This window comes from Pygocentrus nattereri, chromosome 10, assembly GCF_015220715.1.
Source record: "Pygocentrus nattereri isolate fPygNat1 chromosome 10, fPygNat1.pri, whole genome shotgun sequence".
In the NCBI taxonomy this organism is placed as follows: domain Eukaryota; kingdom Metazoa; phylum Chordata; class Actinopteri; order Characiformes; family Serrasalmidae; genus Pygocentrus; species Pygocentrus nattereri.
The window spans coordinates 6,982,014-6,995,738 of NC_051220.1; the positions used below are offsets into that span (position 1 = coordinate 6,982,014).

General features: G+C 40.6%; 1 protein-coding gene across 3 annotated transcripts in view; it reads right to left on the minus strand.

Annotated features, from left to right (window-relative positions):
• Positions 1-11,995, minus strand: part of map4k3b (mitogen-activated protein kinase kinase kinase kinase 3b) — a 50,021-nt gene extending 38,026 nt beyond the window's left edge. For all 3 annotated transcript variants that reach the window (XM_037541865.1, XM_017707844.2, XM_017707843.2), the window contains exon 1: positions 11,798-11,995. In XM_037541865.1, the coding sequence (XP_037397762.1) occupies positions 11,798-11,893 (96 nt within the window). In that variant the 5' untranslated portion in view covers positions 11,894-11,995. The remainder of the gene's footprint in view (positions 1-11,797) is intronic.
• Positions 11,996-13,725: the final 1,730 nt, after the last annotated feature.

Consider the following 13,725-nt stretch of genomic DNA (forward strand, 5'->3'; position numbering starts at 1 on the left):
GTTAATATCACTGAGAGTGGAATGAACCACCAGACCCCCGGTGTAAAGACTGCATTTAGCCTTGATTTAGCCTTTAGCATAGCAGCCCACTAGCCAGGCCTGTGTGCATCACCACCTGCATTCGACATCCACCAGTCGGCTATATCACTCAGCAGCAGGGTCCCGCAGCCTGTCGCTTCAACCAAGCCAGATAAAACACAAAGTCGCTGATACTAACAGCATAAACGACGGTGATATTTACTGAACTGATGCTCAGAGATGCAGCGCAAGTGAACAAGATGCTCATATGAGAAAAATGACTTGAGAAATTTGTGAAATAACACTGAGCTCTGTTTTTGAGCCAGAGAAGCTGCTGATGTGTAAACAGACTGTTCAGTTCTGTTTTGAACTGTAAAGATATTTTTCATTGCCTTAAGTTGTTGAACATGGTTTATTTCGAACTATATAATAGTAAATACCACATGTATACAGCAAATAAATAAATAAGTTTAAATAAGCATCTAATAATTATGTCCTGTAAGGGCCACTGAAGATCAAGGTGAAAGAGGGCTAACAAAGCATGCAGAGAAACAGATGGACTACAGTCTGTAACTGTATATGTTCAATTACAGACTGTATGTATATTGCATACACTGTATACAATACCGTAATACTGTATTGTAATATGCAAAACACTGAAGAAGAATAAACATATTCTTAGTTGTTACTATATTTTTAAATGTGGGGCTGCTTTTCTGTACCAGCTTATCAAGCTTCAGAAAAAAGGTAATATCATTATGCATATTTCATATCATGATACTACACTTTTGCCATATCATCTATTCCTAGTCTCTCAGTCACTTTTTCCCAGTCCAAGTATGGATGCCCTCTCTGTGTTAGCAGAGGGATATTCTCTGAAATTCTGCAGATCTATACTGGGAGATGGTCTCTTTATGTCACACACATACACTAGCAGACACAAAGGCATCTTCTGTAAGGCCTTCACTGAGAGACATCTGTCTAACAGAACAGCAGATCTGATGATGTAATCTCCCAGAAGAGAAAGAGAGAGAGAGAGAGAGAGATGGAAGAAAAAAGGGAATTTAGCACTGAGAATATAAAAAAGATACACAATCATGTCTGGTCCCAGATAACAGAGATAAAATCCAGCTCAGAATGTGAACACTGCAACCGCCACCTATTCTTATGCATTCTAGCCTGTTCTTACATTATTTTACCATTTTTTCTGATTAGCCATTTTAATTATGAATACAGTACAGTGCTAAAGCTAGAGAGCCCCTTTCATTTATTTATTTTCCAATCAAAACAGATTAATTGTTTTTCAATTTCAATAAAAGTTTTTCAATTTCAGAATTGGGGAAAAAAGCAGAAAATACACATTACTGCAAAACATTTCACAAAATAATATAAATATTTCTGGTATTTAATGCGTCCACAGCTTCCCATCTTTTCAGGAGACTCGCTTTCAGTTTTTCTACAAAGTCTTCAGGAATAATTTTTCATACCTCCAAAGTTCAGTCTCAGAAGTTGGTTGCATTGCTGCTTCTCACAATCCAAATAATCAATCAATTTTCAAGCCATCTTTCAAAAAAAAAAGCTAAATGTTAAACAGCCCTGCTAAACAGGAGAGAGGAGCTTAGCTAGTTTAGCTAGCATGAAACTAGCTCTGCTCACCACAGAATCTGTTCGATGCTGGCTAACTAAAGGTAAAATCTGTTGGCATGGCGACAACCAAGATGATTGAATAGCTTAGTGGAACTTTTTTTGCAAATGTCACAAGGATTAGAAACTCCAAACTGGCCTGCAAATGTCCAAATTTTATGTTGAAAAACGAATGTTTCACCTGCTGAATGACGTGATAAAGCTTGTGCGTTACTTTCACATTTTCTAAATGGAGAGCAGCCTCCAGGGTCACTGTTTGCTCTTTCTGTGAGGAGCGCTTGAAGACATTCATTCTGTTTATTTTGTGTTTTGTCTCATGTGGAGCTGCATCTCCAAAAGAAGCTCAAACCGGCACATTATCATTTTGAAATACCACATAAACACAGACATTTTTGAATACTGTCGTCATTTTTAACTGTCGCAGAATACCTAATTTCCGTTACACCTAACGCTAATAAGATCATAGTGGATCTATCCTTTTGCTTGTTAAACTTGCTTAATCCTTTGAGGCCAATGAATGTGTTGGTGCGTCAAATTATGATTTTTCTTGGTTTTTCTATTAATATCTTTGCAACAATACAGAGCAAAAATACAATTCAAACAACTCCTGAACCTGTACAGTCTGGTCATTCCATTCCATGTCATCACAAGACTGTTGGTCACTCACATCCAGAGTTATGAGTCAATTAAGACAAGCTGAGAAACATGCTGCCTCTCATTGTATGTAACTTGTGCATGCATGAGTCTGTCATCTGCCTCTCGCCTGTAAGTGGTGGATTCGTGTGTCTGTCTGTTTTGTGCAAACTAACCAATGGACACTCAGGCAATCACTAAGGCCTTACACCTCACGCTGAAAAACTTCTTATTCATTTTTCCCCTGGTGCCTTGGAAACATGAAATGATGTGTAAAAAAATTTATTTATAGTCAGTGAAGTCGCTGCATCAGTTTTGTGGCAATGCAGAGAACATTTATCTACTATTTTAATCATACAGCGCCATTTCCAAAAAAATCTGGGATGCTGTGCAAAACGTAAATAAAAAACACTGCAATGATTTGCAGATCATTGAAACTACATATATAACTGAAAATAGTAAAGAGCCAACATATCAAATGAAATTGTATTGTTTTTGAAAAATATATGCTCCTTTTGAATTTGATGCCAACAACAACTTCCAAAAATAATGGGACACAGGCAACAAAGGTTGGTAAAGTTGTGTAATGCTAAAAAAAAACACCTGGTGGTTACTATGACTGGTTATAAAAAGAGCATCTCAGAGCAGCTGAGTCTTTCAGAAGTAAAGATGGGGAGGGGTTCACCACTGTGAAAGACTGCACAATCAAATTCAAGAATAATGTTTCTCAACGTAAAATAGCAAAGAACTTTTGCTTTTCAACATCTACGGTACATAATACCATTAAAAGATTCAGAGAATCTGGAGAGATTTCTGTATGCAAGGGGCAAGGCCAAAAACCAGCATCAGCTGTCCATGATCTTTGGGCCCTCAGGCGGCACTGCATTAAAAACAGAGATGATTCTGCAGTGGAAATGCGAATAAATGCAAGTTAAAACTCTAAAACGCAAAGAGGAAACCACATATGAACAGGATCCAGAAACACTGCCACCTTCTCTGGGCCTGAACCCATTTAAGTGTCCTGTTGTCCAACGAATCAACATTTGAAATTCTTTTGGAAGTCCTCTGGGCCCAGTTCAAAAGCCAGTATTTATGCTATAGGGGTGCATCCGTTAACGCTGAACAATACATACATACAAAACGATATATACAATACAAAACTACAGCAGTCGGAAATGCTGTCAGTGCATTACAGAATCACAAAATACCACTTTACTAGAATAACCCCAGCATGACTCTGTCCATCAGAGTGACAAAGCAAAGCTGCAATAAAACATGCATCCAATCCATATGTTAGTGCATGCAAGTGTCAAAGGCCTGGCTGGGGCGGGTCTCATTTGGGTGGGGTCGGGTTCAGGCTTCAGTTTCGTTCCCGCGCAGACCTCCAAACTGTGTGCTACATCATTTTGGGCATCAAACAGCAAGTAACAACAGGCTTTAGTACAAATTAGAAACAAGAACACCAGAGAACTACGTGCATATATGCACAGCACCACTTATCTGGAACACTAAAATAATACTGATGTCAAAACGAGAACAGGAAAATATCAGAGAATAATGCGCACGCACACACACGCTTGCCCTCATTCACTCTCTCACACACACTCGTGAGGCATTTCTCTCCTCTACTGTGTAAACAAATTCAGCAACTACTCCACCGTGCTCTTAAATGTACAAAGGCTTTGTAATCTACATAAACAAACACAAAAATTAATACCAACTAAATCAATATTATTTAGTTCAGTTCTAGAAAAAAAAGACAATTCCACCTAGTTTTTGCCATTTAACATTCATTCCATTCCACTATCCAACCCATCCATTTTTACAGACATCAGTATGACATGCGCTGTCAGAAACCACATAAATCAAGTCTATTAGAAATTATTTAACAACTTTTAACAACTTGACACAGTTTGACATGAGCGTGTGATGATTTAGGAAAGCACTTTGCCCAAAGTTTACTGGTGCACATAAACTTCCATTACTTCTTAGTTACATTAGCCTCATAGCTCTAGTGCAAAGCTAAACAAGCAAACTTCAGACTAGAAGACTGCACCTGCAACCATATCTCATGGCATGGGACCAATTCTCAGTGTAGAAACCAGCCCACAGTAGGCAGGAATGAGAAGAGAAATCCCACAGATTAATGAACAGCCTAAAAAAAATTAGAACAATGACTAAATAATATAAAAGTTAACAGTAAAACATTTAAAATGTATTAAGTCACTAAAGAATTAAGAAAGCAACTGATCACGTGAAGAACACACTTGTAGCTTACAGAGATGATGGAGCCTTCAGTCTGCTCAGCAAAATACCAAAAATAACCGCTCTGTGGTTTAATTGCAGCTTTGTGTTTACTGGGAATACATGGCATTTGGTGAACACCATACTCCGATTTAGAAATCCGAATAAGAAATACAACAAAAAGAGTTGGGTTTTAGCTCAGTAATCAGATTTCTCAGTGCATGTAAACTCTTATTCTGGTTTCTTTCGGATTTCTCAGTCTGTGCATGTGCGAAAACATTTTTTTCGGTACCGAAATAAGCAATCAGCGTTGCCACGTGACGCAGCAAAACACTTTTGGAGCGGTGCTGAAACCAAATACGAAATTAAGGAGTTAAATATTCTTCATGTTCTAGATATGCTCATATTTTCAGGTAAAGATGCGCAAAAAAAAAGTTTGACTTTGACATTATGTTTGTCACGCCTTCGTATGTGAGTTTATTGGCTGGTTGTAAAGCAGAAATCTGATAACTTTGACTCATGTAGACCCAGAGTTTCCCCATTATCTGATTACTCAAGCGCAAGTTGATCAGATTACTGACAAAATCTGATTTCCAACAGTTATCAGATTATTAAGTGTATGTAAATTCACTCTACGTCAGATACTGGATGTCAGTTTGCCTTGACAGAACTACACGGGCGGGAGTGGGACTAAATGTTTGCAGGCGGGTGCGGGTAGAGCTGGGCGATATGGCCAAAAATGTTATCACGATAAAAACATTTAATATCGTTCAAAATCAATACATATCAAGATAAATATCAGATCATTATTTCATTCAAGTTTGAAGGCAGAGTTTTGCTCCTGGGTGGTTAATTGCTGTTTTAAACTATCCTTTATGGTCAGAGCATGACAAACACTCGCCAAACAGTGGAACATTTCACAAATCTGTCATCGGACAGTGGGAGACTGGTGTGTCTGGCTGGAAAAATACATTTTTGTTATATTCATAATTTAAGAAAGAACACTTTTTTTTTGCTGTCTGGTGGCAAGGGCTCGGCTATCTGGTTAAAAGTGCTAAACGGTACTTTTTCGAAACAACATTAGCTTAATATGAACAGCACACATTAGCTGGGTAGATCAATGATGGATCACATCATCTCAGTGCCATAACTCCTACCACATCGGAGTGTATCACAGTATTCAAACACCAGCTAGCAGACCACCGGGTTTCTCTATTCCATCATAGTAGTTTGAGGGGTGAACTTTTGTTGCGTGGGAATGCACTAATACTAAAGTATGACTGAGCGCTGTAACAGTTCTGTAGTTGAGGGGAGCAGACGTGGTTTAACGCTGCTAAAGCTTGTTGGGATGTACAGAAAAAGGTGAGTTCACTCTAAGCCAGTATAGCGATGCCACTTGTCTCGTCACTCACACTCAAACATCTGTTTCTTTAGACAACAACTCAGCATAGGCCAAGATGTAAGCCAGGCTATTATGAGTGTCTACAACAAACACTTCGGCTCATATTTACTTTCTAACAGCTGCAAATGGATTACAGCTGAAATTCCGTCCGAGTGAACTGGCCTTCGGCTCTTTCTGACCCCAACTCTCCCCATTACCACGTCACCATCCACTTTATCAGAAATCCCTACCATACAGGTACACAGCTACAGCCTGCAGCTCCATCTGCCGCTGCACGATTTATCAGATCCCCTTCACCGCATTCATCATTGGTCAGTTTCTGACCTCCTTAGTTGGGTGGTGGATCTCTCTCAGTAACCAACACACACTAACACAGATGCTGAGATTCTGCTACTCAGTGGAAGGCTGGAAGGAAACCCTCACAGGGAGCTTATTCAGCATCACCGGCCAAATGTGTTGGCATTTAAAGTTTACTAAAGGAGCAGACTGTGTTTTTTATAAACGGCTGCCTGCTGAACCACATGGCAAACAGTCACCAGCCACAAAACTTCAGGAAGAGGGAACAATCAGGAACAAACAGGATGGACAGAGATCCAACTCTGCACACACATGTGTGCAGACAAACACACACACATGCATGCTCACGTCCTCAAGTCTAGCTATTTCCCGTCCTCACAGGAAGTCCAACATACTCACTTTTCCCAAAGACCCAGCTTCCCAAAAGCATCTCAGTGCTAACTAAAGATCGTCTTAACTGGTAGAGAGAGTGTTCAGTGTAAAGCTCGCTCGACCGTTTAAACGGCCCACATCATGAAAAACTGAATTTCTCTTCACATTTTTTTTTTAAATATTAAAGTCATTTGCACACATTGTTACCATCACTCCACAGTCCATACAGTCCAGATGCAAAAACAGCTTGTTTTCAGTTCACTGTTTCTGTGATGTCATATGAACTAGCTATTTTAACATATATCCACATATTCAGCGGTTTAACTCCTCTCATTCACACTGAAGTTATAAGGAGCGTTTCAGCTCTGAGTGCTTTTACAATAAGGCACAATGCACAGCAGCCAATCAGAACAGAGCTCATTTACATATCAGTCCTGAAGAAACAGTAATAAAAACTTTAATTCTAATGGACAAAAAGAAGTTGCAAAATGGTCACGTGAAAATGAATTTACCCTTTTTTTGGTAAATAAAATGACACAACTGATGTAAGTGGATCTAACCCCTACTCAGACACACCCGCCTCGCTCCCTTTCACACACACAGGACTTGGTTGTCACCATCTGCCACTACACACTCAGAATGCATTGTCCCCCACTGTGACAACCGAACCTCCACGGCCCCTCATTTCACCTCAACACATGAACGGCCACGTGCATGAATCCGACCGCCTGGCCTAAAGGAGTTGTTCAGCACAAATGCAGTCAAGAAAAGTTTGGTGTCTGACGTTTCTTTAATTCTGCACTGAAACAACGAGGCTAACGTAGCATCACGCTAACAGCATGCCTAAACCATCACACGCTTGTCTTACCCTGTGAGCTGTTCTGTTATCTCTAATAGGCTTGTTTATGTGGTCTGTGATAGCAGCGTTTGACACACTGGTGTCCAATAAATGACATAACTACAAGATTTTTAATGGCCGATTCTGAGCTTAATTTCTTTACAGCCAAACTGAGTTACGGATAACTTTTGTAAGCCTTTAGCCATTCGTTTAAGTTGCAATACGAATAACATTAACTGCTCTTTAAAAGGAAAATCAGTTCATGAAATACCTTGAATCAAATAAAGCATTCCATCGAAAATAAGGCTGTGTTCACATTACCAGGTTGAAGTGGCACAAATCCCGATTTTTAGCCCTAATGTGACTCAGATCTGATGTTTTTACACCTGTGTGGACACACAAATCTGATCTTTTTAAACCCGACCTCAGCCACTTTCGGACGTGGTCCTAAACAGGATACATATCCGATTCACTCAAATAGGATTTCATGTGCTTTTTTTTCCTCCCACTGCCTGTGCGCCATCAGAGTTAATTATCTTCACAGCGAAGCTCGTTCTGACCGTTAGTTTGTGTTGATGATGCAAGTGATTCGCTCAAGTGAAGTTACTGAGTAGGATGTGCGTAGGCGGGTCTTTTCAGGATGCCAGTTCGTTCACATTAATGACAGATTTGAATCACTTACTTAAACGAGTGCGAATCATCGTCAGAGATCGGATTTGAGAGAGAGAAAAAAAAATCTGATTTGATCAATGGCTGTGTTTACATGCAAAGATTTTTGCCAATCCGATTGAATACATTCAGATTACAGATTCAGACTGAGGTGTTTATGCTCACTCTGCTCAACAGTCTGATGAAAATCTTCATTTACATGCTCACTACAAGTAATCCGATGCAAAATGATGCGCATGCATGGAGTAGCGCTTAGAGTAAACGTTACCATGACAGCAAACATCATGTGAGGTCCAGTCGGTGTGAGATGAGTGTCCAGCTGGAGCGCATGTGTTTTTATTTACTGATGTCAGACTCAGAAAAACGTCCTTCACATGTACTATTAAAGAAAGCGGCGTGAGGAAGACGTCGTGTTCTGAGACACATAAGCTGGACGTCCGTCCCACCGCCGTCTCTTAAAGATCAGAGCATAAACTCCGTCTCCTTTGCAGACCAGTTTCTGCTCTGCCATGTTGATAAACCTTTCGTTATGACGCGACGCGCATGCACAGCCCGTACTTACACGTTCCGATTGGAGTGTAATCAGATTCAGTTTACATGGCTAATATTCTTCTATTTAACTGATTATTTAGAGGTTTACCCACCTCGTTCAATCAGATAGAAATTGTATTCCGAGTGGCCTCAATCGGATTAGTCTATTCCGACTGAGGTGTTTACATGGACGTATTCTATTCCGATTGAGCTATTAACCTGATTATTAACAGATTATCAGGCTGCATGTAAACGTGGCTAATGGGGCTTGTAATGGAACACAGCCTAAGAGGCAACTGGCAGCTTGGCACAATGACTCATGTATAATTATGCTACAACATCTTTGTGCAAGAATAGCAGCAGCATTCAAATACAATACAGGTGCACTTAACTGACTCATGTTAATTACATGAAAGAACTTAAACACAGAGCAGCCATAATAAAAGTAATAAACCGACCCATTACTGATAAGAAATTTGGAGCTAAGATAAAATGTCAAGTGCACTCCTGCAACATACGATGCAAAATACTTCAGTCCATTTTTGTAGAAGTACAGTATCAGAAACCACACAAGCACGTAGATTTTTACTTATTCTTCTAAATTTCTACAGAATTAAATAACTGACCTGTAAATAAAATCATTCAAAGTGCTTTGATGTGATGTGAAATGCTCCATTTTAGAGAAAATCATCAAATCAGAATTGCTCCCAGCGGTGGACGTCTCTGAAAGCTCCCTCACAGAAAGTTCTTACATGAAATGGTTTTGTATACACTGCCTGATGTCTGAAACAAGGTTTTATGACCGTTTTTGGACTAAAAGATAACTTTCATGGCAGACAGATACATTCAGGGGCCCAAAATTCCCCAAGAAAAACATACTTTTTCAGACTTATCACTATTTTAACATCATCAGAGTTACATATAAGTACTCAGAAGACACTTAGAGGTTCACCAGCAGTTTAACGGCTATATATGCAATGTTGACCTCCCCTGATTCCTACCACCACCACTGTAAAGAACTCTGAGGCAAGTGTGTGACGACTGAGGCACGCAGTTCTCAGATAGTGATGTTAGGGGCATTACATCATTAAATTATCACTTCAGCACACCCTCTGAGCGCCAGGGAAGTGATGACAAAGTCTATGACCCAGGGTTATAAAACCAGTGCTGTCACAGGGATGCACACCCTCTCAGTAGTCTAGTCTAGAGAAGTGAGACTGCATATTCACAGCCCACGATATGGGTCATAATAACAACACTGCCACCAGGGTTGGGCAAAATAGTGTGGAAAAGCAGAGCTGGCTGAAACCTGAATACACTGTCTGAAATGTATTCAGTATTCTGTTACAATACGTAAAAAAATAATATATTCAGAATATATTTCAAATAAATCTGGGTAAAGCAGATAGGAAAACTTTTTTTAATTAATTCATAGTTCCTTGCTATAACTGGTTAGCAGCTTTCTTCGTGTATTTTTTTCTATTAATATATTTCATGAAAATTCTCATCATTAAAAAAAAAAAAAGCGGGAGTCCAATATATCACTGATGCTAAATTTACCATTTGCAAAACATGCCCACTACTGAGATGTTAATTAGTTTGATCATTCCTGTAAAAGAGCTCAGTAGCACTGAGATTAATAACTGATCATCACGTTGATTTATCAGTCTACACAGGCTTTAGTAGAGCTCAGTAACACTGAGATTAATAACTGATCATCAAATTGATTTATCAGTCTACTCAGGCTTTAGCAGAGCTCAGTAACACTGAGATTAATAACTGATCATCACATTGATTTATCAGTCTACTCAGGCTTTAGCAGAGCTCAGTAACACTGAGATTAATAACTGATCATCACATTGATTTTTCAGTCTACTCAGGCTTTAGCAGAGCTCAGTAACACTGAGATTAATAACTGATCATCACATTGATTTATCAGTCTACTCAGGCTTTAGCAGAGCTCAGTAACACTGAGATTAATAACTGATCATCACATTGATTTATCAGTCTACTCAGGCTTTAGCAGAGCTCAGTAACACTGAGATTAATAACTGATCATCACATTGATTTATCAGTCTACTCAGGCTTTAGCAGAGCTCAGTAACACTGAGATTAATAACTGATCATCACATTGATTTATCAGTCTACTCAGGCTTTAGCAGAGCTCAGTAACACTGAGATTAATAACTGATCATCACATTGATTTATCAGTCTACTCAGGCTTTAGCAGAGCTCAGTAACACTGAGATTAATAACTGATCATCACATTGATTTATCAGTCTACTCAGGCTTTAGCAGAGCTCAGTAACACTGAGATTAATAACTGATCATCACGTTGGTTTATCAGTCTACTCAGGCTTTAGCAGAGCTCAGTATCACTGAAATTAATAACTAATCATTACATTGGACTGAAACATGACTTGGCCTGAATACAGATACTACTTAACTTCTGTTTTTCCAATACCTGCAAAATCCCAAAGTATTACATCCCAAAGCTGACTGTCACCTACTGCTATCTCTCAGTACATCAGTTTCAGTTATGGTTTGTAATAAGATATACTCAAAGACTGTATACTCATCCATAAAACAAGTCTCCTTTTCCATCATCACTACAATCTGCAGTCACAACACAGTAGTGCCATAGAATAGGCAAGTTAGAAGAATACCAGGGTCATAAAAGCAAGTGTCTCATCACCAACACAACCACAACCACAACCACAACCTCAACCTCAACCACACAGTAGATGCCAGGGGACTGGTTGCAATGAGAGTGGACCCAAAGCCCATGATACAAGTCCTAAAAGCAACAGTGCTTCTGACACCAGCTCCTTGTTTGAATTTTCCCGTTCCACCTTAAACAGTAAAGCAGTTAACTGCTACACGTTTAAGGTGGAACGGGAGAATTCGAGCAAGAAGCAGACGAATAAGAAGAATAAGCGGACTTCAGCCTCGTCAGGGAGCAGGGCTGACTCGACAACTCATCCCGTCCCCTTCTTGTTGTGTCCCAACACTGTCCGAGACCCTCACATCACCATCCAGCACTTCTGTCCCCCAACACCAAGCGGGCCGCTCCCGTTTGTTTTTATCCCGCTGCTAGCGGCTAGGCTAAGCTACGCTAGGCTAAGCTAAGTCAAGTCAAGCCGAGCCACCTTATAGACATCTCCGTAGGTCCCGCTGCCGATCCGCTGGATGAGCTCAAAGTCCTCCTGCGGGTTTCGCCTCGACAGGTCCAGGCTGGAGTTCATGGCGACGGCGGCTCAGGGCGCTTCTGCCCGCGCCGTGTCGGAGAAACACCGAACCGAGAGACAAACACTGAGCGCCGTTCAACGAGTCAGGGACCAGCCGAGCTTCGGAGTCGAATCCCTTCAACAACTCGACTCAGCCGAGTCAATGAATCGAGCGGCTGCAGACGCTCACATGAAACCGTGAGAAATCCTTGAAAAGACGCTTTGGTGGAAATGGAAAATGGAAAAATCACAACAAGTGTACATCTGTAAACATGTCCCGCACCCTACAGTAGCATCGCGAGTGAGATTTTCCAGTTTACTGATGTTCCAGTTTACTCATCCTTCTGATGACTCTGCAGACACTTTGTGGTGACAGTGGAAAGAAAGGATCCAAAGTGCTATTTTCCTTATCATTTTGTTCGAGCACCAAGTCGAGATACACCAATGCTAACTGATTCACTACCCTGCAGATCGGTGGCCCACAGTTGGTTGGCACCACAGGGATTCCCAGTGCTTATATGGTGGTCTTGCACAATGCATTCTGGTCATTGTAGTAAGAGAACACTGATGAACAGAAACATGAAAAGGATATAAAATTGTGATTTATATCCAATCAACGAGGCTGAGGATATGATGCTGCGCTACACATAAATGTCCAAAAGGTCCCCCCCATCACTGCACCCTCCCTACATTAGAAAATCTGGATTAGTATATAGAACCAGTTAAAATAGGGAACAGAATATGTGACGGTAATAAATGATTTCAGACACTACATCATGCAGGCTTGTTCGCTACTATGCAACAGCAGATTCCATCACATAAACACTATAAACAGGGGCCAGTCGTGGGCTGGAGGTTAGGGAACTGGCCCTGTGACTGGAAGGTTGTCGGTTCGATCCCCAGTGCTGACGGTGACCCCATGACTGAGGTGTCCTTGAGCAAGACACCTAACCCCCAAGACACCTTGCTCCCCAGGTGCCGTGGATAGGGCTGCTCATTGTGCTCACTGTATTCACTAGTGTGTATGTGATGTTTCTCGTCACGGGTGGGATTAAAAAAGTATCACTTAACTTAAAAATCCTGTAACAGGCCTGAAGAGCGCTCTGTGGAGATGCTGCCATTGTAGCTGAGCTCGCTAAGCCTACTAGTTGCATGTGAATTGTCAAACAATGCAGTGCATTATGGGTATCCCCTATCTTCTATGGTACATTAGTTGTGCATTATTTGTTGGGGTGCAATGTGGGACTGTTTGTGTGCACTGGATCTATGTATTCATACACCACTACAAAACGGCAGAACCCCAAAACTGCGCACTATATAGAGAACAGGGCACTGTTACAGACACAGCTTTTGTTTTAGGCCACTCACCATCGGTAGATTAATTATAGCATATAGATTTGAATCTATATACTTTATCATACACTGTGGTTGAGGATTTGTTTAAGAGTCTATATGTATATTTTATAGCACAGACTGTGGTCCTGGGGGGCATTTCTAATTTAGCTGCATAACAAAAGCCCATAATTGAGGATTGTCTAAAGGTGTGTCCTTAAGCTCTTTCCATACTGGACAGGCTTGAGTTTCGGTTTAATCTGGCTAAACTGAGAAATCCTGTTCTGCAGAATGTCCACACCAGTAAGGAAGAGCTGGCTAATTAGCTGATTAGCTTGACTGTGTTACAGCAGGGAAAACACCAAGGTACACATAATGCTTTTAAAAGTACAGTGAGTGAGTGATACTTTTAAAATCCCACAAACAGGGAAATTCCACCTCTGCATTTAACCCATCTGTGAAGTGAAACACCACATACACACACAATAGGGGGCAGGGAGCACACTTGCCCGCAACGG